This window comes from Crinia signifera, chromosome 4 (assembly GCF_055691185.1).
Source record: "Crinia signifera chromosome 4, ASM5569118v1, whole genome shotgun sequence".
Taxonomy (NCBI): Eukaryota; Metazoa; Chordata; class Amphibia; order Anura; family Myobatrachidae; genus Crinia; species Crinia signifera.
Window position 1 is genome coordinate 160803470 of NC_139220.1, and position 26325 is coordinate 160829794.

General features: G+C 45.0%; 1 protein-coding gene across 1 annotated transcript in view; it reads right to left on the bottom strand.

Moving 5' to 3' along the window:
• Positions 1-17783, bottom strand: part of SELENOO (selenoprotein O) — a 36268-nt gene extending 18485 nt beyond the window's left edge. Inside the window, exon 1 of the mRNA XM_083182882.1 lies at positions 17111-17783. Within this exon, the coding sequence (XP_083039008.1) occupies positions 17111-17700 (590 nt within the window). The 5' untranslated portion in view covers positions 17701-17783. The remainder of the gene's footprint in view (positions 1-17110) is intronic.
• Between the last annotated feature and the right edge of the window lie 8542 nt (positions 17784-26325).

The window sequence follows — 26325 nt, forward strand, 5'->3', positions numbered from 1 at the left end:
TTGACACTTTTTCTTGTGTCTGGACACCATTAAGTCCACGTCTGGTAGGTCCCATCGGTCTTTGAGGAGGGCGACTAACTCTGGATGGAGTGACCACTCCCCCCGATGGAAGTCGATTTAGGGATCTGTTTTCCAATTTAGAACTGCTGGGAAGATCGCAGACAGAGCCATAAGACACTGTTTCGCCCAGAAAGAGATCCTAGAGACTACTTGGAGAGCAGCAGTGCTGCGAGGGTCTCCTTGGTCAAGTATGTACACCACAGCCGTGGCCTTGTCTGCTCTGATCAGGATCGGGTTCTTCTGAAGAAGGTCCTGAGAGCGGATTAGGGCATTGTAAGTTGCCCGAAGCTCCAACACGTTAATGGAGAGATGTGTTTTTGGATTGGTCCACACGCCCTGCAAGGCTCGGGAGTAAGCTAATGTCTCCCAGCCTTGAATGGTGGTGATCGTCCATTCTTAGAACCAGAAGGGACATTGACTTGTGGACCTGATATTGTCCATCCGTTTTGCCAGAATGAGGTGTTGAGAGGGCAAAAATGAAACTGTGCCCACTCCGCCATGTTCAAACATTGACATCATCAATCCCAAGATTTTCATTGCGCCCAGTGGCTTAAGACTCTGGAAATCTGCAAAAACACCCATATTTGGTGATGCAGAGAATTGTCCTTGTCCATGAGAAGAGACATCCTCCATGGCTGAATGTCCAGGGTAGCTCTCCAAATGCCACATTTGTTGCGAGAGGAGCCAACCGAAATGTTGGAGTGTCCTGATTGTTATCTATAGGTGAGATAACAGCAATAATAGGGACTTGGCCACCAGTAGTAGGTCGTCTATATGTATAGAAAGACTCGGATACCCAAACGGTGGAGATGTTCAGCCATAAATGCCATGAGTTTTGTGAAAATCCTGGGGCTGTGGCTAAGCCAAGTAGAATTGAAAATGGCTATTTTAAATAGCAAACCTGAAATGTTTCTGGTATGCTGGCAGAATTGGGACATGCCAGTAAGCGTCCCAAATGCCCAGGGTGCCTATTTATCCCCCGTTCCATGGGTAGGATTATTGCCCTTAAAGTTTCCATCCGAAACTTTGAACACTGCACCACCTTAAAGAGACTTCAGTTTTAGAATTGGCCTGTAAGTTCCGTTTTAGAACCAGGACCAAAGACGAGTAGTAGCAGAGTCTTCTCTAGTGGTGAGGGATGACCCAAGACCGTAGCAGACCTTTTTATTTTAATAATGGTTCTGCTTAGTCTGAATTTTGAGGTAGACCCGTGCAAAGATGACACAACTTCCTTTACCCAGGCAACCTTTTTATGTTCCTACAGCACCTGGTGTTCCCATGTGGATCCGATCCACTTAGTAACCAGGTCTAACACTGTTTTCCAGGATTGGACGAGATATGTCTAATCCAGTGTGGTATGGCTGCAGGTGAGGAAGACGAGAAGTCAGCCTCCCGCTTGGGGTTCCCCTGTGGAGGGGCCGTTATGCAGGTGGTTGCCGGGATTGGCAGGAGCCTGTAGGGGCCCCTGCTTGGGCTTGCCTTAATGGCATGATTGGTCCTGGAATAGGACTGATCTCAGGCTTTCCTTTTTGAGGTAAAGCCGTGGATAGACCCGCCATATTGGCAGCTGTCAGAGAGGCCACAAACTTGTTAAGGCCTTTCCCCAAAAGAATTTTTACCCTTAAAAAGGTAAAAGTTCCAAGGTCTACCAGGACTCCAGGTCCACTTTCCCTGTATTGGGCAAATGATACGGCTGGCCTGAATGAAGCTGGTGGATGTCTGGGCAGCGACAGTGCCAGCCTCTGATATAGCTCCTATGTATATATATATATATAGATATAAATATCTCTATATATATGTATATAATGCTGCTTGTTTAATGTGGAGTACACATAACTTAGCATCCTCAGAGGAGTCTTCTAGGACCTGTATAAAGTGGCTTTAGCCATGTCAATAGAGGTCCTTCCCAGTGAATGGGGGTATGGCCCTTAAGGAATGTTTCCAACACCTTGGTAGGGTCTTTTAATATCAATCCTGAAGTGACCAACAGTATTGAAGGATACCTTAGAATAAACCAAGGGATTAGTCGTGGTTCACAAACCTGATTAGCCCCTTTATCCCTCCTGACTACCATCAAGTGGTCTGAATGAGGGCATTAGGGTTAGTTTCTGCTTTTATTAAAAACCATCTCTGGTTTTAGCAGTAGGTTCAGGCTTCACCAAGTCTGACATTAACACCTCACGGATTGCATGAGTGAGAGCTGCCACATCAGTTGTCCCTGCTTTGAAGCAGGAGTGCTGTAGGCATAGCATCATCATATTGTCATTATGAATATTGATGACATCCTCAGCATTAACATTATTTTCCCCCTTATGATCTGTGTCAACCTGTGCTACAGAAAGCAATTGTTAACAGAAACCTATTAGGTAGTGCAGCATCAGGTAGCAGGTGTTGCCTAGCTACCGAAAACTGCTGCCAGATCTGCACAGAGGTAGACAGGGCCTCCCACCAAGGTGGAGGGGGCTGGACTACAGAGGGTGCAGTAGGGGGGTCAAAGGCAATCCAATAGGTTGCCTAGTGACTGTTGTTAGGCTGCCCAGGGAGGTTGTGGGAAACCACCGTGGTGGCAGAGGACTGGCCAGGGGGGGGATAAAGTGAATAACACATAACCCGTCCTGGAAGACATCCTGTTAGACAGGCTTGCAGCACAGCTCTTGCAGGACAGGAGCTTTGTAAACACTGTCTGGTTGTACCCCCGTTTGGATATAATGCAAACAAAACCAAAGTGGGGGGTTACAGTGCACAATAGGTATATACCACAGAGGAAAACCTAGAGTGATATCACTGAGTGTATGTGACCCTAGAGGATTAAACCTCTGTCATCCTCCTCAGAAGATGAGAGAAATACAGAGGACAGTGCAGAAATACTGACAGAAAGTGAAAGTAAAGGAACTAGCACATTGCAGTCACATACACAAGCATTTACATACAGCCATTTTACAGCCTATAAATGCTATCACACCCTGTATCAACCGCTTGAACTCTATTGGAGTAAGGGGGATTTAGGGTGTCTGTGAAAGCAATCACTTAGTCAGTGAACGGTTTCACAGGGGAGACTGTGCCCTCTCTCTGGAAGACTACTGTGCCTGTGGAAATGGCGCTGGTCTGAGAGAAGGGGGGGGTGGGCACAGGGTTAATGCAGCTAACTGAACGGCAATCTCCGAGGAGAATGGCGCCAAAGCTGGGGGAGGGACTGCAGGCTACGCGCCACCTCCCCTTGCTGGTCTTCCCCCACCAGGTAAAAAGGAGCCTTGTAAAATGGATGTCCCCCACATCCTGGCCTGCGCTCCGGTCCCCGGTGGTCTAGTGGAGTCCCTGACTCGAGGGCCAGTGTCCACGCCAGCTGCTGCGGCTGTCTCCCACAGCGCGCAGCATGGCAGCGGTTTGTGCTCTCTAAGAGAGCCTTACCTTCTCCTGGACGCCGGCCACGCTGCCTCGAGGAGATTCCGCGGTGCTAGGCGCTGTCTCCCCTCCGCCGGGCTACCCCGCTTGATCGAGGTCGTGGGGGAATGTCGGCGCCGGCAGGAGTGATGCGGCTGCTCGCGCCGCCGTCAGATGATTGACGGCGGTGAGCAGCCTCAGCCGCAAAGCGGCTCAGCCGCTTAGGCGGCAGATTCAAATGTAAAAATAAATAAAAGTAAGAAAAAAATATAGCAGCTTCTTATGGGATTACCTCAGTGAGGTAATCCCTGCTGATAAAAGGTGCGTCTGCTTCCTGCAGGCACCAAACAAAAAACTGAGCTGTGTGAGCCTGGAGGCGGGGTTATAGGGGAGAGGGCCCGGGCATCCTGGGAAATCTTAAGAAGCTTCGCTGATTGGTGCCTCGGACCCCCTGGATCCACCTACAACCCCGATGTCCCCGATGTCCCCTGTGGGACCCATGGACCCTGAAAAGGAAAGCATAATTTATGGGGGAGATAATTTGGCCCCTTAAAGAACTTGTAAGGGATTGTGTTACTTCAGTGCAGTCGGCGTTACAGTCATATGGGCATATCTGTAGCATGGTCATAGGGTAACCTGTCCCAACCAACCACCTGGGGGCCCAATGTCATGCACATGACGCCATTATGCCGCATATAGGGGCAGGTGTGGCAGCATCGGTAAGTGCAGCTCTGATGGACTATACAGGCTACCTGTCTGAAGCATTGTAAAGGATGCTCAGGTGGAGTTGCAGTTTCAGGCATCCTGCTAGTCAGAAGCAAAGGCTTTGGGACGGCTCAGTGCCACATGCAGAGCCCTGTAAATATTTTTTACATGATTGCTAATATTTTCATGGGAATTTACTAGTGTTCTCTTGCCAGGGGAAGGGCTCTGATTAGCCCCTGCTCTACTAAAGACCTGGAAGCAGTGTGATAACATTAACACGTCACCCTGGGCTGAAAGTTAGTAACCCATAGGCTACCATAGAAGAACACCATGTCTGACAGTAGCTGCAGCTCCCATAACGTTCTACGGAGGCTGAGAATCCCTCAGATTTATCAAGCTCCAGAATGTGAAGCAGTCCTGAGCTTGGCCCCCATATAGTGAACATCACCTCCATTAGCCCCTGTCCATGTGAGAGCTGCTGCATACATGCCAGTGGTGTAATCACATCATCGCTGGCTCTTTGAAAGGTTATAGTCAAAAGGGGCGGGACGTTTGTAGGCAACATTCCAGCGTTTTCTGTGAGAGTCGCCTCCATCTCCCCACAGCCATTGCAGCGCACGATCAGGAGGAATGTATTCGCAGCCGTGCACAGGGGCGGGGCAGCTGTTACCAGATCGCTGGGCCCTGAACATTTGCAGCCAAGCGATCAGGTCTGAATCAGGCCCTATGGGTGGGATACACTAAACTCTGCCAATACATTCTGCCACAACATTGAATCTATAATAATCCCATATGCACTAACATATGCCATTAGTAACAGAAAGGATTATTATAATTTTATTTATAAGGCACCACAAGTGTTTCGCAGCGCCGTACAAAGGAACAATACAGGGAGACAAAACTTAACATTACAGTAAGTAAATAACAAAAATAGAGTACAAATAAAGAACGCCACAGTTCAATACACATTACAGCTTAAATATAAGTAGTGAGGACTCAATCAACATACAACTAGAGGCTTGAGGCCAATGATGGAGATGAGTATGCAGACGAAGGTGGTCACTGAGTGTTGGAGTATAGGACAGCTGTGAGTGAAATGTGAAGAGAAGTGGGCTTTGACAGCAGGAAGGAAGAGGGCCCTGCTCGGAGGAGCTTACAATCTAGTAGGAAGGGGAGACAGACAGATTACAAGAGGTGCAAGCAAGTGGGTGGTGGCTAGATAGCAGGATGTAAACAGGCAAGGGGTCGGAGAACCAGCTAGTTTATGCAGTGGAAGGGTACACTTTGATGAAAAGGTGAGTTTCCAGTGCCCGTTTGAAGCTTTGCCAGGTAGGGGAGAGTCTAATGGAGCGAGGGAGTGCGTTCCACTAAAGGGTGCAGCACGGGCAAAGTCCTGTACTCTAGTGTGGGAAGCAGCGATCAGGATGGAGGAGAGATGACAGTCATCAGGTAACCGTAGAGGGCGGGAGGGTGTATGAATGGAGATGAGGTTAGAGATATATGGAGCAATGGAATTGGAGATGGCCCTGTATGTGAGTGTGAGGTGTTTGAAGAGGATTCTGTAGGGGAATGGGAGCCAGTGCAGATTTTCAGTCAGTTCGGGATCGAGGGAGGCCAGTGAGGAGAGCATTGCAGTAGTCATTGCAGGATAGCACTTCCCAAAACAGCTGTTCTTTGCAATGCTCATTTGGAACTGGACTTCCAGGTCTGAGACCCAGCAGACTCTCTGCACACCGTAGCCGTGGGGCACGCTGGGAGGGATCCAGGGTTTGCAAGGGAGGGGGGGGGGGGGGGTGTTAAAAAAATGTAATTGTAAATTAAACTCTTACATTGCATGTTTTCTTTCTAACATTAACAATCCAGTTATTACGCTTTGATATGATTTATTTGCAGTCTTTCAGGTGCTAACACGTAGGTTTTAAGATGCCCACACGAAAAATTGGCAGCGCAGTTCAGCCCGAAAAACTTCCGGGCATACCACCAAGGGGGTTAAAAATTTTCTGTACTCTCATGATAAATCTTTCTTAAAATGTACTCTTTGCACAAAATCTTTTGTCCAGGACTGACAGGGAGTTCACAGGAAATCTTAAGATCATAGATCTTTCTAGTGTGTGGGCACAGTAATAAGTTATTAGAGGAAATAACGCGTCTAGGCCAGGGATAGCCAACTCCAGCCCTCGAGAGCTACCAACAGTTAATGTTTTCCAGGTCTCCTCACAGCATCACAAGTGAAGTAATTAGCTCCACCTGTGGATCTTTTAAAATGTGTCAGTCAGTAATGAGTGCACCTGTGTACCTATGAGGTGAGCTGGAAACTGTGAACTGTTGGCAGCTCTCGAGGACTGGAGTTGGCTACCCCTGGTCTAGGCGCTAGGGTGTGCTGTATTGAGGTATAGTGTGTATCAGCAGCCACTATGAGGGAGGTATGCCAGCCTCCAAAAAGGAAAGAATTAAAAACACTGATCATGTGGTGCTAACAACACACAGGGGGTACTTATATGTTAGTTGGGCGCCCACTAAGCTATTTGCTTAGTATTACGCGTCACCACGCTTCGGGCTTGGTGGCTCGCCACACTATATAAAATCAACTCCATGCCGACATGGATAGTGGGGGTATGCAAATTAGAATGATACTTGATGCAAATATCAGATTGTGTCAATCTTACCACATATGGAGAAATCTTCATATACGCTCATATTGTAGGTGAGAAATATTTGTGGATAACCGTGTTCCCTCTAAGCTTCTTTTGCAGGGTGCTGCACCCTGCCTGTTTTGAAAACCTCAAAATGCACCCTGCCCTTTTTGTATGTGGCACTGTGCGCCCGTACACTGGCCCCACCGCGCTGATATGCCGCTGAGCACTTTCGGTGTGTTTCATCATGTGTAATGGCCATTATGGTGTTTGGTATAATGTGTATGAGGCATTACAGTGTGTGCCACAATGTGTAATTGTCATTGCAACAAAATATGTAACAGGCATAGCAGAGTAATGCTGTGTACACGCGGTCCGATTTCCTTTCCAATGTTGACGATATAGGGTTCACGTATCGGAAGCCAGAAAGTCTTGGCTGCCTTGTCTATATAGTGCAGATCTGCACTATATAGTCAAGATAGGATGCGCCTTAAGATCCTATCCACGATCCTATCTGATCAGATCGTGGATAGGATCTTAAGGCACATCTACCGTGTGTACACACCATAAGACAATGTTTAATGGGTGTAATCCTAGTGCAGTGTGCAATTGTTTATATATATTTTTGGTTTCTAATGTAAATGTCTAATATAAAATGTGCTCCTGATTGAATAAAGTGCCCTGCCCAGTGAACACCAGTGGCGGCTCTTAAGATGCGTACACACAGGGTGATTGATCGCTCAGTGTCCTGTTTTCATCAGTGAACAGAGATGGTCACTGATGAAAGGGAACCTCTGCCAGGAGAGCTGCAGAGGGAATCAGCTGGTCGCAGGAATCATAAGGGGTCTAAAATGGGAGCACGCACTCTGCGATTTATCGCCGGTGCACACTCCAATCTTTTTGTCCGTGTGTATACAGCTTTACCCTTGCGGAAGAGGCAGAGAACAGTGATGGATTTTACCTAGGGGGCTGCAGCCCATAGGTAAATACCACCACTGCTGAACACTATAACATATTAGTATTCCACTCCTTTAATAAGTGTTGAATGTCCACACTGTATCAATAGCTTCCAGTAGTAACTGATATAACTAATCTGTATAGATAGTGCAGGTAATCTCAGGCACACAATAATGTTTGTAATAGCCTCCTTAAGGGTCTTATTCTAGTTCATGCCAAAAGGGATGGTGTGTGATTTTTCAAATGCGCCTCTCACCTAGCAGCCTGAGAAATCTCCAGCTGGTTCAATCGGCCAGCCAATATCATGGATGAAAGAGGGGGGGTTGGAGAAGTTTTAACACAGGCGCTTATGGTCAGATGTATACAAGTTCCAATATATTTATTTAAAAAGGTTTATTTTCTAAACTGCATGAAAAAAATAAACTTTGCAGAAAAAACAAATATTTTAAAAATAATAGAAAAAATAGTTCACTCACAAAGGGGTCCGATGGAAGTGGTGCGCTAAATGCATCCTAGCGCTATACATCCAGGATATGAAGGGTGGATTTTTAAAACCACCTGCCGCTTCTGTTTAACAGGTAAATGTTATAAGTTGCTCCTGCCGCAATTTGTACTCCACGACTCCCTGCTATCTCCCGCAGCTGTGGTCCCAGCTTGTAGGTAGAGAGAAAGTCTGTCTAGTACTGACATACAATGCCGGCTCCGTTGTGCGGCTCCGTTTGCGGCTCCTGTTCTGGGGGGTGGTTGGAAGGTAGAAAAAAAGTGACCACGTTCACCTGGCCAACGCGTTTCAATCCGCAACGGGATCTTTGTCAAGGCTGAGGTGATAGTGGTCACGTGGTCACATTTATATCCGTCCGTCTTCTTCATCCATATTCCTCCTAAGTTATTCCTTATCCATATCGCCTGGCATTCTTAAAGGCATATTAGGTGTTATCCGCAAGTGTATTACCTACAAACACTGACTATTTTAAAACGTAAAAAGGTATTTGTCTTTATTAAATAATTTTATTTAAAAACGGGATATATTCTATTTTATTCTATCCTAGGTCAGGACAATGCCTATTTTATCTATTAGTTATGGCATATATTTGTACAGACATCATGCAGACTCTAATAGTTTTATGTATCTAAAATGTTGCTAAAAGATCTATTTGTTTTTATGAGAAGGAAATTGTATCTTTATTTTATTTCATTAATGGACAAGTGGTAACCTCTTCTGTTACATGAACCATTTGAGCTCGAAGTCCCCATTTAGTCCTTGGGGACTTAGGGTCTTCAGCTCATAGATCCAACGCATCTCTGCCTGGGCTAGTGCAACCTCCACATTGTTTTTACGCCAATTGCCTTTCACTTGTTCTATTACTTTAAAACTGACAAGATCATTAATAGAGCAGTTGTGTGACTGTTTAAAATGGGCAGACATGCAATGGTTTTCAAAACCGTTCTTAATGTTTCTAAAATGCTCCCCTAAGCGTACCTTTAGGGCCCTGCTAGTCTTGCCTATATATTGTTTCTCACATTTACATTGCATTAAGTAAATTACGTTTTTGCTATTACAGGTCGCAAAACTTTTTATTTTGTATTCTTTTTTTGTGGTGCATGATTTAAAAGTTTCTATTTTGCTGCCTTCCTTATTTTTGCAGTTTCTGCAGGCTATGCATAGCCCGCAGCGGAAAAAACCCTGCGTTCTAATATTAGGACCTGTACTTTTAGGTGTTATGGCGCTTTTTACTAAGTGTTTACTTAAGTTGGGTGCCTTTTTATATATTATGACCGGTTTCTCAGGTAGAAATGTTCTTAGGACTGGGTCTGCCATTAGGACACTCCAATGATGATTTATTATTTTCTCAATGTTTTTGTGTTTGTCATTGAACGTGGTGACAAACGAGCACGAGAAGTCTCGTTTGGTCTCTTCCCTTTTATTTTTGTTTTTTCCTTTCAGGAGGTCCTTTCGTTCAATTTTCTTCACCTTTTCCAAAGTTGTTTGTAATTTTTCTTCTTTATATCCTTTTCTGATAAATTTCTCCCTCATATGAACTGCTTGGTCCTCAAACATCGCTTCACTAGAACAATTTCTTTTTATCCTTTGAAATTGACTGGTCGGGATTGAGGCCAACCAATTTGGATGATGGTTGCTGTCAGTTCTGATTAGGGAATTGGTATCCGTTGGTTTTTGATAATTTTTAGTGGATATTTTTCCCTCCTCCACGAATATCGTTCGAAATAGCGAGATCACCTCAGATCATCCTCAAAGACAATATGAAAGAAGGGATATTAATACCCTACACTCACCCTCCACACAAAATCATCTCCCTATTAGGAATCATTTTTTAGGGAGACGCAGGAACAGAAACGAGAGAGACTTCTAAACATCAACAAGAACCGTACCCTAATTAAAAATATTATGAAGAAATATAGGGGAAAAAGAGGAGGTGTGAAGTCCAAAAAGGAAAGAAACATCGATAGGTTAAGGACTTTTAAAAAACAGAAAAAAACTGACACCGAAAAGGATACTACAAAATTTGAGGAAACAAAAATCTTTAACACTAGCACGTATACCCTCACAGAAATAGAGGAACAGGTGCTACATAAGGGATTAAAATTTGCGCCATCAAATGAGCCGAAACCCTTTGATTTGTTTGTAGACACACAAAAATTCCTGCGCAAAATATCTCTAAAGAAATTCTTCCACAAAGATAAAGATGAAACTGTGGTTGATTTAGAGGAGGATGAGACCATCCAGAATAGAAACAAATTCAGGAAGAAATCCACTTTTAACCCGACACACAATCGGGGATGCTTTTTAGAAACATTTGGTAAATTGGTAACTGAGGATATTGAAAAGGCATGTAATGCCCCCCAAAAAATGAAGAGGCAGAATATGACCAAAGCTGAAAGGACAGCGATGAAATCTCTAAAGGAAAATGAAGCGTTAACTATAAAACCCGCCGACAAAGGCGGCGGGATAGTAGTTATGGACACTAAAAAATATGAGGAAAAAATCTTTGAAATGTTGAGAGATACAAATACATATCTTCCGCTACGAAAGAACCCTATAGAGACTATTAAGAAGAATCTTTTCAATTTGGTCGATAAACACTTCTCCAAAGGCACTATTAGTGAAAAAGAGAGGGAATTTCTGAAGATGGAGGACCCAACACTTCCCGTTATATACGGGCTACCAAAAATCCATAAAAATGTTGAGGATCCTCCGCTAAGACCGATTGTTGCAGGAATAGGGTCCATTACGTCTAATCTGTCCCAAATGATAGATCACTTCTTGCAACCGATAGCACAGAAAGGCAAATCTTTTCTTAAGGATACAACACAAACAATAATGGAACTGGAAAAAATAAAATGGGAGGAAGGTGATCTCTTAGTAACAGGAGACGTGGGATCCCTTTACACCATTATTGCCCATGATAGAGGATTGGAAGCTGTAAAACACTTCCTAGTACAGGAGGATATGTCAGAGAACACGAAGGAGTTCATCCTGGAAGGGATTGACTTTATTTTAAGAAATAATTATTTCTTTTTTAAGGACGATTTTTTCCTCCAGCGGTCAGGGACTGCGATGGGCACGAAATACGCACCGAGCTTCGCGATCATATTTATGAACTACTGGGAGGAGTCTCATGTGTGGAGCAGGCTCGGTGCGGGTTTCGTGTCCTATCATCGCTACATAGATGACATTTTGCTAGTGTAGCGGGGAGGCAGGGAAAATTTACAATCTTTCTGCGAACATCTGAACCAGAACGATTTTGGAATAAAGTTAACTTTCGATATCAGTAAATCAACTGTAAATTTTCTGGACTTAACGATATTCGTGGAGGAGGGAAAAATATCCACTAAAAATTATCAAAAACCAACGGATACCAATTCCCTAATCAGAACTGACAGCAACCATCATCCAAATTGGTTGGCCTCAATCCCGACCAGTCAATTTCAAAGGATAAAAAGAAATTGTTCTAGTGAAGCGATGTTTGAGGACCAAGCAGTTCATATGAGGGAGAAATTTATCAGAAAAGGATATAAAGAAGAAAAATTACAAACAACTTTGGAAAAGGTGAAGAAAATTGAACGAAAGGACCTCCTGAAAGGAAAAAACAAAAATAAAAGGGAAGAGACCAAACGAGACTTCTCGTGCTCGTTTGTCACCACGTTCAATGACAAACACAAAAACATTGAGAAAATAATAAATCATCATTGGAGTGTCCTAATGGCAGACCCAGTCCTAAGAACATTTCTACCTGAGAAACCGGTCATAATATATAAAAAGGCACCCAACTTAAGTAAACACTTAGTAAAAAGCGCCATAACACCTAAAAGTACAGGTCCTAATATTAGAACGCAGGGTTTTTTCCGCTGCGGGCTATGCATAGCCTGCAGAAACTGCAAAAATAAGGAAGGCAGCAAAATAGAAACTTTTAAATCATGCACCACAAAAAAAGAATACAAAATAAAAAGTTTTGCGACCTGTAATAGCAAAAACGTAATTTACTTAATGCAATGTAAATGTGAGAAACAATATATAGGCAAGACTAGCAGGGCCCTAAAGGTACGCTTAGGGGAGCATTTTAGAAACATTAAGAACGGTTTTGAAAACCATTGCATGTCTGCCCATTTTAAACAGTCACACAACTGCTCTATTAATGATCTTGTCAGTTTTAAAGTAATAGAACAAGTGAAAGGCAATTGGCGTAAAAACAATGTGGAGGTTGCACTAGCCCAGGCAGAGATGCGTTGGATCTATGAGCTGAAGACCCTAAGTCCCCAAGGACTAAATGGGGACTTCGAGCTCAAATGGTTCATGTAACAGAAGAGGTTACCACTTGTCCATTAATGAAATAAAATAAAGATACAATTTCCTTCTCATAAAAACAAATAGATCTTTTAGCAACATTTTAGATACATAAAACTATTAGAGTCTGCATGATGTCTGTACAAATATATGCCATAACTAATAGATAAAATAGGCATTGTCCTGACCTAGGATAGAATAAAATAGAATATATCCCGTTTTTAAATAAAATTATTTAATAAAGACAAATACCTTTTTACGTTTTAAAATAGTCAGTGTTTGTAGGTAATACACTTGCGGATAACACCTAATATGCCTTTAAGAATGCCAGGCGATATGGATAAGGAATAACTTAGGAGGAATATGGATGAAGAAGACGGACGGATATAAATGTGACCACGTGACCACTATCACCTCAGCCTTGACAAAGATCCCGTTGCGGATTGAAACGCGTTGGCCAGGTGAACGTGGTCACTTTTTTTCTACCTTCCAACCACCCCCCAGAACAGGAGCCGCAAACGGAGCCGCACAACGGAGCCGGCATTGTATGTCAGTACTAGACAGACTTTCTCTCTACCTACAAGCTGGGACCACAGCTGCGGGAGATAGCAGGGAGTCGTGGAGTACAAATTGCGGCAGGAGCAACTTATAACATTTACCTGTTAAACAGAAGCGGCAGGTGGTTTTAAAAATCCACCCTTCATATCCTGGATGTATAGCGCTAGGATGCATTTAGCGCACCACTTCCATCGGACCCCTTTGTGAGTGAACTATTTTTTCTATTATTTTTAAAATATTTGTTTTTTCTGCAAAGTTTATTTTTTTCATGCAGTTTAGAAAATAAACCTTTTTAAATAAATATATTGGAACTTGTATACATCTGACCATAAGCGCCTGTGTTAAAACTTCTCCAACCCCCCCTCTTTTATTCTAGTTCATGCTTTCTGACAAAACCATGTGCACTGCAGGGGGGCAGATGTAAAATGTGCATAGAGAATTAGATTTGGGTGAGTTATTTTGTTTCTGTGCAGGGTAAATACTGGCTGCTTTATTTTTACACTGCAATATAGATCTCACTTTAAAGTAAAACCCCACCCAAATCTAATTCTCTCTGCACAAGTTACATCTGCCCCCCTGCAGTGCACATGGTTTTTTCCATCTAATACCCCTTTTACACCGCCGAAAAATCCGGGTCAGCGGCGGGTCAGACCCGGATCTTCGGCGGTGTAAATCCCTAACGCCGTGTCCCTTTACACGGGACTTCTACCCAGGTCCTGACCTGGGTAGAACACGGCTAGGACCTGGGTAGAGGGCGGTGTAAATGGGAACGCCGGGTCGGATGACCCGGCTCCCATTTATATGAATGGGGAACGTCCAACCTGCGGACCGCAGCGTCCGCAGGTTGGACGGATTGTCAGTCTGACACTGTCAGCCGGCGCTGCTGTCTGCTATACTCTGCAGACAGCAGTGGCTGCGGGGGGAGGGAGGTGAACAGATGCCTGTGTGCGGCATCCATTCACCTCCTGTCCAATGGCGGGGGGGTGCGCGCGGGGACTGGGGGCAGCCTTGCAGCTTACCTTAGTGCTGGGCTGCCCCCAGCAGCGTTCCGGGTACGGCGGCGTCGATCGGCGCTTGAAGATGACATCGCGCTGTCATCTTCAAGCGCCGGGAGGGGGGTGCGGGCGTTAAAGCCCGTCCGGTGTAAATGCCCCTAAACGCCGGGTCGCACCCGGCTTCAACCAGGGTCCAAAAAGCCGGGTGCGACCCGGCGTTTTGGTCTAAAAGGGGTATAAGAAGGATTTGTAAGAAAGAGTGAACTAGAATAAGGCCCTAAGTATAGAAGGAGAGTCCTAACTCCGGACTCTTTTTTTTTTTTTTTTTTTATATATATAAAATAGCCACAGCCCCCACGCTAGAAGTGCTCGCATAGAGCCCCTATCCATATTGGCGCTGCTATCTAAAGCAGGGCTCGACAATTAAAAAAAAAATATTGGAGCCAGGAAGAAAGTGTAGACAGAAAACTAAAAAAAGTTACACCATAATGCCAGTTACACATGTCGAACACCCATTAAACGTTATACCACATGCCGTAATACCTATTGCATATTATACATCATGCCATAATGCCCATTACATGGTATACCAAACACTGTAATGCCTATTGCACCTTATGCCACACACTGTGATGCCCATTATATATAATACCACATGCCATCATGTCCATTACATATTGTGCCACATTGATACCAGTCTGGGGCAGATCCAGAAAAAAATTACAAGGGAGGGGGCACCATTACAGGATAGTGGAAGAGAAGGTAGAGGTGGACAGGGAGAGGCAGGGGGTGTTGCAGAGAAAAAGGATGACAAACAGGGGGTGACTGACAGGAAGAATCAGTGGGTTACAGAGAGCTGCAGAGGGTGACCAAGAGTGGGTGAAAGGGATAGAGCGTGATAGAGAGAATAAGCAGTGAGTGATAGGAAGACTGATGAAAAATGGGTTAAAGGGAGAGGTAGTGAGTGGAAGTGTGAGAGAAGCAGAGGGTGACACAGGCATCACTGTTTATACCCCCCAGTACACCCCTCTCCATTTCCCCATCCATCCCAATAGAAGCAGTGCTGTTTACTGTACCTAGAGCAGCGAGTCCTGGCAGAGTATAGGTGCCTCTGGTGTCTTTGCCATCAGACACGTAAGCATCGGGCCCCCGTGATCATATCAGGACTCCAGGAGCATTTGCAGCAGCCTCTGGTGCCCCTGTCATCGGACACGGGAGCAGCAGCCCTGCAGTGGGTTATACTGTTAGCTATAACATCCAGTGCCGCAGTAGCCAGCAGAGCCGAGCACAACTCACCCGGCTGTTGCTGTATCAGAGCACAGAGCAGGTCCACAGCACGACTATTTGAAAAGTGAAGACGGCACCCGAGCCAATCAGGAGCTACCACTGTAGCTCCGTGCTCAAATTTTAAATAACTCCGCAGCAGCAGCCGGGTGAGTTGTGCACCGCTCTGCCGGCTGCTGCGGCGCTGGATGTTATAGTTAACTGTATAATCCTCCATGGACTGCTACTGTCATTAATTCAAGTCCTGTGTGACCTGGCGCCCGGGTTTTGTCGAGCCCTGATCTAAAGAATATGCAGGGAACATGTATGAATTGTCAGCAGTGCTGACCTTTCTTCCCCCTGCCGCTATCTGCCTACTGCTGGTTCTGGGCTGCGCTGGAGGTTTTGCACGAGTAGCAATGTCTCACGCATGCCCTGTCCAGCCGGCGGGAAGGAGACAGCACATCAGTGTGAGCTGATGCCAGCCGGAGGGGGAAGTTTAGGAAACAAGATGTTAATACATCTTGTCGATGTCCCTTCCTGCTTCATCTTGTTAATGAGGCGAAGCAGGAAGTGTATAATACAACTCTCCCTTTTGCCGCCAGCAAGCGTCTCACACACTCGCGTGTCCATTGCCGAGAATGGGGCACGCAAGCGTCTCTGACGTGCATGCACCCAGTTTGCCGGCTGGCAATCGGCATGCCAGGAGCCGCTCAGATGAGCGGCTTACCAGTTTTCAACACTTATTAAAAGGAGCAGAATACTAATCTGTTATCCACAAATATTTCTGATCCTATTTGTTATAACAGATCTGCCGGCTGCTTAATAGGTGGTATAATCCTTCCGGTGGGTCAGGCCGTGTTATCAGGGCTAAGGGTGGTTTCACACGCCCCTGCTGACGCCAGTTGGCAAAACCCCGCATGGCCAAGTAGCCATGCACAGAAGTTTACAATGGTGAGGATGGCCACAGCCCAGTTGCCGTCCTTTCCAGTGGTGACATCTTACTGCAACCGGGTCGTGGCCATACCGTGTGAATGGACACAATCCTGTCCATTGTTGACTACTGTGCACGGCACAGCTTTTGGCCGTGCGAGGTTTACTGTATACGGCACAGTGGGGTTTCGCCGCCCGGTGGCTGCCGGTGTGTGCGAAAGGGGCCTTACTGGATAGTCCTCGGCGAAACCTTTAGGGCTATTTCACACTCTGGCTCCTGCCGGACGGCGAAAAGCCGTGCTGCACACTGTAGTTAATAATGGACACAATTATGTCTATTCACATGGGACGGCCACGGCCCGGCCATCCAGTTGCAGCCGGATCCCACCACTGGAAGGGACGGCTTCCGGGCTGTGGCCATCCCCTCCATTGTAAACTACTGTGTGCGGCACGTAGGGTGACCAACTCATCCCTTTAATCCGGGACACATTAATTACACAGGTTCTGTGGCAGTTTAAAGCCAGGTGAAATGGAGTCTTGAGGTGTGGCAGTTTAAAACCCAGTGAAAGCCAGCCACAGAACCTGCGTAATTAATATGTGTCCCGGTTTAAAGGGATGAGTTGGTCACCCTAGCGGCACGGCTTCCTGGCCGTGCAGGATTTTGCCAACCGGCAGGAGCCGGAGCGTGTGAAATAGCCCTTTTGGGAACTTACCGCAGCGATCTGGAGATGGCCCTATCCCTCTATGCTGGGACAGGTGGAAAGTAAGGTAGCCTAGTACTAGGCGTGATCACATTGTGCGGGTGTAATGGGGTCACTTGCCTAGAGTAAGGGGTGAGCCCAGCTCCCTTCAGCTGGATCTCCCAGCGCTCCCCGGCCGGGTTTAGCACTTCCCCGAGGTACATGGCGGCTCCATCCCCCAGCTGTCCGGCGAAGCTCCCGAACTGGTGCCCGCAGTAGCAGTGAGCGGCCGGCTGGGACCCGGGGAGCAGCCGGTTGCCGCTGAAGTATTCGGCAGCTTCTTCCTCCTCGTCCTCCCCCAGCTGCAGCCCGAGCAAGGCCAATGCGGGCTGTGACAGCGCTACCACCCTAGGGTTCTGCACCGGGGTAGGGCGCACTGGCGAGAAGCAGGCCCCCGGGACCTGCCGAGACCGTACTGCGTCCTCGTCATGCCCGTCTCCGGGCTCCACGGGCAGACAGCGCAGCGCCCGGTTATCAAAGCGCAGAGACCGGAGGCTCGAGGCCGGGCAGGCGGAAGACTGCAGCGCGCGCTTCATCATGCCCAGCGCCCCAACCAGCAGCGTGTCCATCCGCGAGCCTCTGCCCGCCGCTTCCTCACGCGCCCCAGGTAGCCCTCGGATCGTCCCGGCCTGTCTCAATACGCAGTAGGCACGTGTTAGGCTCCGAGCCATTCGCGTGCCCTAAACACACGGGCAACTGTAAACACCCGGTCACATGAGACGAGGGTGTGTGTGTGTGTGCGCGCAGCGCCGCCTCCCCCCGCCCTGTCTGACTCCTTGCAGAGAGAATAGTACACGGACGGGTGCCCACTGCCCAAATGGTGCTACTACGTCTCCCAGGCTCCTCTGCCCTCATCTAGCGGCTTTTGTGGGGCAGATAGACTAGGGGGTACTAAAGTGTTAGTTTTTAGAACTGAGATGTTGCCCATAGCAACCAGTCAGATGCTAGCTACTATCTTCTCGAAGACACTGGGTGTGTGCGTATTAAATGCACACAAACATACATACATACATACATACATACATACATACACGCACCATATTTGTTTACCCCCCTTTTTTATTTTTTTTTATGCGGGGCACTAAACTCCAATTTGCCTCTTGGGGCCTTATTCTGATCTGAGCTCAGTACAAATTTGTTCTTAAAATGGGCAAAACCATGTGCACTGCAGGTGGAGCAGATGTAACCTGTGCAAAGAGAATTAAATTTGGATGGGGTGTGCTGAAACCGAAATCTAAATTGCAGTGTAAAAATAATGCAGCCAGTATTTACCCTGCACAGAAACAAAATAACTCACACAAACCTAACTTTCGCTATACATGTTACATCTGCCCCACCTGTAGTGCACATGGTTTTGCCCATTTTAAGAACAAATTTGTACTGAGCTCAGATCAGAATAAGGCCCTAAGTGACAGGAATGAACTTAACTATGTAACTAAATAAGTTATAGACAAGTGGCGCTAGGAAAGTATTGGCAATATTTATTATATTAATAATGAATTGAATAATACTAAAAAACAAATAAGAAAATAAGATCAAATAATATTTGAAATAGACCATGAATGTTCAAACAGCAAACAGTTATGTTCCTATGTTACCGCCTTCAGAAATTCAAGTGAATGCCAAGCGTATTGACTTGAATAAAGAGTTACCATCAAAGGTAGATATTTAGAGGCTTGTCATTAGTGTAGGATGATATTGCAGCAAGTGTCCTCAATGGATGCGGTAAAAGTGCCAAGCAGGGAACATTTGTTATCCATGTATGGAGACACAACTGATGGGTTCAGGTCAATCGTGGCTGGTGGGTAAAGGTCCATTGGTTCCTGACACATTTCGCTGTTTAGAGTACAGCTCTGGCTCCTGTGCAGCCAGAACTAGCAGATGCTGCTGTATCCAGGGCAGCACTGTCCCTGCTGTGGTGTATGAGCAACAACACCCGCAGCTGTCGATATCGATAGCTACAGGTGTCAGAACAGTCCATACATTACCTCCGCATATCGGTTTGCTATCTTGTAGACAGCAGCAGTGATAATTACAGGTTATTACCACTCCTTTCCTCCTTCATACATGGGTGAGAAGTAATATCAGTACAGATAACCCCACTATACTGTATAATAAACCAATCATACATTAACCCAGAACATGTGACATAGCAGCTAGGAGCTGATTGGGAAGTGGACAGAGATAAAGTACCAGCCAATGCGTTTTCTCTTCCCAATGCTTAGTACAGTATATCTGCCACAAGCTCCAAGGCACCATTCATGTTACATAGAATTATCACCTTTTCATTTTCAGATTTCTGGACAAGGGGCATGGTCTGGTGCATTTAGTAAACTTCAGTAGGTGTACTAACACGCCGTTTTATATGATATGGCATATCATATGGGGGGAGGGAGGGAATTCAGGGGTTGGCACATGGGCAGGATTTAGAAAGAAAAGATGGGAGGAGGTTAGGAGAGGCATGGAGACTCCTCATCACAGGTGCCCATTTATCAAAAAATATTTGTGGCTTTTCCCAGAAACACATTTTTAGTGGCATTGACAAATGTTTAGTATCACCTAATTGTATGAAGGGATCCCTCCATTCCCGACTTCAGCCGAAACCCACATAGATTTCTGTTGGGATGCAAAGCTGATAGATTTACCTTTTTTGCATTTAAAAAGTTGGTAAATCTGCAGCTTACCAACGTATGAAAATGGTTTTAGCTCTATGAGCTAAACTTCAAAAGAATCACAGACAAGGGTTCCCCCAGAACCCTCTCCAGCAATGGCAAAGAAGCAAGCACATAGCAGCCTTTCACTATGAACTGTCTGGAATAATCCTGGGTGGTGGCAATTCTAGTCATGTATAGTTTTTTGTAGTAACATGTTAGCACAAATTTCATTTTGTTAAAGAGAATGGTTTATAGTCAATGTATAGAAAATTCTGAGCCTTTTGGCAATTATATATGTTCTAAAAACACTTTCAGTATTTACCATTATCAGTAGACTTTGGGCCACTGTGTAATAGACTAAAAAGTTTCTAATACACAGAAGCACCACTGGATTAAGCCATCAGGGAGCCCGGGGCACTTTAGAAAGAGGGGCCTCCACCTACTTATCATTACTGGCCGCAAACTGCATTTCAAAACACAGAGTAAATGCAGTATAAACTTGGTCAATGGTCACACACACACACACACACACACACACACACACACACACACACACACACACACACACACATAAAAAATACCACCTGAAAAGCTTCCATCTGTCCCTTACTCTGTAGGAGCCCCGACAGCGCTGCCTCTGATTAAAAACCCTCCCATGACTAGGCAGCAGCAGCTGCTGCTGCTGCTATCCTTCATGGGCCTGAGAAGCATATAATGAGCTCCACCAAGCAGAGCTCAGCACAAGCCTGTCAGCCTCTGACCTCTTGTGCAAAGTGTTATGGGACTTCGTCAACTCCCAGTAATGCATTGCACACTTGTGCAGACAGTGTGTCTTGACTATGGATGCTCAGCACCATTAATAATGGTCACATTGGCAGATACAGTAGGTGAAGCTGCAGCACTACCTCACTCCCATGCACAAAACCATTAGCTAAAAAAAATATATATATTTTAAATACATGCCAACCACAGGGTGCCCCTAGATAGAGGGGGCCCAGGGGTACTGACCCTCTGTGCCCCCATTATAATCCAACCCTGCACAGAAGAGTCCATAGAGTAGAATACCAGTGTGTGAGATGATGCCTACATGTCAGATGTGTATATGTAGGTAAAGTCACTGCAAGCGTGCTGAAGCTTGAAAAGGGTGTGGCAGATATGCACCTGCTGCCCCACCACACTATCTATACATTAACCTCCTTTCCTCACTTTGGCAGCCCAGCTAACTATTCCACACTGGGAGCAAGAGTTAGACAAAATAAAAAGAAAAGATTTCAGAATGTATAGGTCTCACATACAATTCTTCCTGGCCAGTGTAACATACATACCAACCATCTCTATTTTGGTAGGTGGAAATGAGTGTAACCTCCCAATTACATAGGGAGGTCAATGGCAGAGCCTATAATTTTAGTTTATAAAGAACTATTTATATTTACTTGATCCGTACCTACCTTATATATATTTCGCCATGTAAACATCTCTAGTTTTTTTTCGGTACTTGTGACTTATCTGGGCGCCCGATTTTCTTCATCGCACCTAAAAATCGCATCGCATACAATCAGATTGCATGCGATGCGATTTGACGCGATTTTAATATGTGAAGGCACCCAGATGCCTGTTTCATATGTGAAATGGCCCCCCAGACCCCATTTTTAATTGTATACCCACCCTGATGGCTAAATGCCCCCCATTGTTAACGCCACCCCACTATCAACGCCAACCCAAAGCGTGGCGAGCGCAGCGGTACGCGTCCTCCGACCTCTTCATACCCCCACTATCCACGTCGGCGTGGAGTTGATTTTATATAGTGTGGCGAGGGGACGCGTATAGCTGTGAAGGTATCCACTTCCCTTGGCCGACGTGGATAGTGGGGGTATGAAAAGGTCGGAGGACGGGTACCGCCGCCGCTCGCCACGCTTCGGGTTGGCGTTGATAGTGGGGTGGCTTTAACAATGGGGGTCATTTAGCCATCAGGGTGGGTATACAATTAAAAATGGGGTCTGGGAGGCCATTTCACATATGAAACAGGCATCTGTGTTTCTGTACATATTAAAATCGCATCAAATCGCATCGCATGCAATACAATAGCATACAATGCAACGCGATTTTCTCTTAAAGGGAATTTCAAGGGAAATCGCGTCAAATCGCATGCTTAGGGTACTGGCATACAATTTCAACATCGGGCGCCCAGATAAGTCACAAGTACCGTTTTTTCTAGGTTCGAATAGGACTAGTAGGATACTGTAAGGACAAATATAGTTATTACACCCTATTTTTTGGGCGATGGCTTGCCCACATTCAGTATGAATGGAAATACTTTCCCTAGAACTTAATAGTGGCTTCAACATATTTTGGTACTCTTTACCTAGAAGGGCGCCCATCGCAGGCATCGCATGCCATTATAATGGCATGCGATGCGACCGATGCGATGCCCGCGATTTCACATAGAAATACATATAAAATGTAAATCGCGTCGGTCGCATCGCATGCGATGCGACCGACGCGATTACACATAGGGAACAATGTTAAATGGCACAATTGACCCGATTTTACATAGGGAACAAGGCAAATGGCCCACAGAGGCAAAATAGCCACCCCCAAGTGTGAAATGCCCCCCCCCCAATCAACGTCAACCCGAAGTGTGGCGCGTGTAGCGTGCCCGCGAGGGGCGGCGGTACGCGTCCTACGACCTTTTCATACCCCCACTATCCACGTCGGCGTGGAGTTGAGAATAGAAAGTGTGGTGAGCCCCGCGAGGGGACGTGGATACCTGTGAAGGTATCCGCTCGCCACACTTTCTATTCTCAACTCCACGCTGACATGGATAGTGGGGGTATGAAAAGGTCGTAGGACGCGTACCGCCGCCGATCGCCACGCTTCGGGTTGACGTTGATCGTGGGGTGGCGTTAACAATTGGGGGGGCCATTTCACACTTGAGGGTGGCTATTTGGCCTCTGTGGGCCATTTAACATTGTTCCCTATGTGAAATCGCGGTAATCGCGTCGGTCGCATCGCATGCGATTTTTTGGTCGCATGCGATGCAACCGATGCGATTTTTTACCTTGCGATGCCCAAGATCAAAATAGTGGGCGCCGTTCTAGGTAAAGAGTACCCATATTTTAAATATAAGCCATATAAAAAAAAAAAAAGTGTTCTTCCTTTTCTGTGTTTATATACTATAGAAAGATTATTATTGTCACAGCACTGTATATGTCGTGAAGTCATTAGTGCATTTGAGAAAATATTCAAAAAGCAACATAAGTTTGGGACAATTATGACCATTAACCTTGTTGGTAGTGCTCACACGAGTCAATATATATTCAGATAAGAAAAACAGAGGAAAATTCGACTTTGGAGCACTCTTATATTGTCTATTAAAATGTAACCTATTAATAAATATTAAAAATAATTTGTTTAGTCTCAATTATTTCATATTTTAAACCAAGTGACATGGACATACAATTAAATGATAAAAAAAAAAAAAACAATGTTTAATTAATGATTTTCTAACAGCCTGAGTATGTGTGATCACAACCCAATGGATAAGAATCCTGTGATCTAATGTTCAGATGGCTGTATTTGCTGAATTCCAGGCTGTTGAGCAAATATCCCAATTTCAGTTAAACAATGTGATAGTAGAATGCTGTCTGCTAGAGAGGTGGAGAAGAATGAGTATCCTTAACAAATCAAATTAAGCTAGAAATATAGAAGAATAACTAGGTGTTGTGATTTAGGCTACTGCTGTCCTTCTGTGTGCCTAAGGCAGTGAACGGTCGGTTAGTGAGCCTTTTGAGAACCAGCCATTGATAGTTTCTAGGAGAAAAATAAAGGGTAGGTCTGCTGTTGGCAAAGGTGTTTTGATTATCCTGCTGAGTGGATTCAGCCCAGGCATTTGTCACGAAATCACTACTGATGACATAATAGGAGTGCAAGAGATAGGTATAAGAAAAAGATAAGTGCAGGTCTGTTGTTGGCAGGAGCCAACAATCCCACCTAATAGTTATCTCAGTGCAGGGGGGGAAACAAAGCTGACTGCCAACTATAATTATAGTTGTATGGGCTAGACTGAATAGAGTGTAAGCCTGATATATATAGGTTCTCCAAGGGTGATAATAGTACCTCACTGTGCCTGATCTACCCTGAAAGTTCCCCAAACAGGTACAGGTCAGGCCGTCTATGTATGACATTCTCTGAGGAAGCCGGAGAAATGCATTAGATCAAGCTTCTTTTCTGGTACCAGTTCATGTTTGGATAACAGTGACCCGCGGCAGAGCCAGATATGGCAATTTATTGGAAGTGCTAACCAAGCCGGTAACAGATAGTCTGACGCTTTTCAGGTGGCCACCTGTCTTGGCTAAAGGCTCATGATCACCACGCTGTCTTCAAAAAGGAGTAGTAAATATATCACATTGTTACTAATGCCTATTGCACTACACTGACTCTCTCCCCAGTATACTAAAACTACTTATCCATTTGGCCCTAACAGGACTTTGCTTTATGTTCTCCAACTAACACTGCTAAGCATCATCCTACTCTGTCCGTGTCTAGACTACTAATATTAATACGGTGCAGTATGAATGCCTGCCTTTCAATAGGCCCTACTTTTATGGTTCTCATTTATGCAGTTTTATTGATTTGATTAAATTTCTGTTCTATTTTAGAATAGTGTTTCTCTCTTACTATGTATTAGCTGCCAAGGTCAGAGGAGATTGGACTTGTCCCATTAGAGTTTGACCATGGTTTAAGGATGTCTCTTGCAACCTTATATTCAACAGATGTGATATTCAAATTGTAAAGCACAACTGAATATGCTGCACTATATAAGAAACTGCATATATATATACACACATACACACACACACACACACACACATATACAAAAAGACGGTTTCAGAGGGCGCTATATAATGATATATTTATTTTGATAATACCCAATGTAATTTAGAAAACCTAAAAATACTTTAAAACATGACATAAAAGACACATATATGTGTATTACAAGAGTAAACAGTTTTGGTTATACGTAGACACTTCAATTTTTTCACATGAACACTTCTTTGACAGATTGTTAGTCGCTGTTAGTACTGTTCTTTGACTGTTTGTTAGTAGGAGTTTAGTCGGTTAGGATGTAGAGCCCAACGTGTTTCATCAGTATGACTTCCTCAGGGGCGAAAGCAAACCGATACTCGAATATTGAATAGGATGTATACCAAACCAGTATTCCAGAACCTCACAAATCAGGAGTAAACAGCCGTGACAGTACTTCTATGAAGTTAGTTAGCTCAAAATATATGGCCTTTAGTCCAGCCAACAACCATATATAAATGATGTGTCTCAGTTGGATCCCAAAAAGGCATCTACCGGGGGACAGTATTGCAAATGATACATTGTAAGCAAGAGGACCACATACAATGTATCGTATGCAAACTTAACAAGGGCTGCAAGAAATATTCATGGTAGCTCTTAAGATCTGAAATGCGCCCAGGAACACGCCTCACATCGCAAGTATATGACACAATCCGTTGCAGCAATGCATCAGACTTTCATAAAAAAGTGGCCATATTGCAATAGTGGATGGGGGATAAGACAGCATAAACTGCATTATCCTGAAATTCCTATCTGTATTAGGACAGCACTTACATACATGACCACATGTTGCATATTCCTCAGGTTTTTACTTAAGTTGAGAAAAAGCTCACTACCAGAACACAAGTTTTCCCCATCTTGCTCTCACACCAGATGCCCTATCAGTTAAACACAGCCATGCACACATAAGTGTTGAATCGCTCTACCAAATTATCCACATAAAACAGGACGGATGACCCAGTTTGATCCTGTAGCTCATGAGTCTTCCACAACATCTGGAGGGCCACAGTTTGAACTACATGTGCCAGCATGCCCTGACCGTTTTGGCATTCTCTTGTAGGAAAAAAAAAATGTGGCAATGCATGTTGGAACATGTAGTTTCACAACATCTGGAGGGCCACAGTTTGAAGACCCATGCTGTAGCTGATCAATTTTCATTACAATAATAACTCAGCACAGGGTGTTTGCATTTGCACATTGATATATTGACAAACTCAACCATGAAGTAAACGGTGGAAGCTACCAATTTAATGTGTCCTTGATCATCTGCAGTTCCTTTTTAGCACATTTTTCACCATTTAGAGTCTGAATGCCACCTTCAAGTGACCTGCTGTATTTGGGGGGTGTTCCTTCCGAAGAAAGGGACCTAAAAACATTACCCTGAGGGAAAGAGTGCGCACATAAATAGAGAATGTACAGAGAATTAGGACTAATGACTAGTTGGATTTATCTGCAAGGCTTTGGCAGTACTGTTGATCCATCCCATGCTCTATTATGTAAAAGTTATACATGCAATGATGCAGAACACATTGACGACTAATGGTGCCCTTACTGCATACAATCCATTGATTTGGACTGCATCTATGCACATTGAATGTTTCAACCAATGAGATGCCCAGCCAGTCAAATGTCAGGTTAATCATTATGCGGGTAGTGTAGTGAAGCGGGTTACAGGAGAACTGGCATGAGGCGGTAGTCCGCAGCGGGCAGCAGAACTTGAATAAAAAAAAAAAAAACACATTCAAAAGACAGGGCGGCCCTCTGATTGGCTGGGAAAGT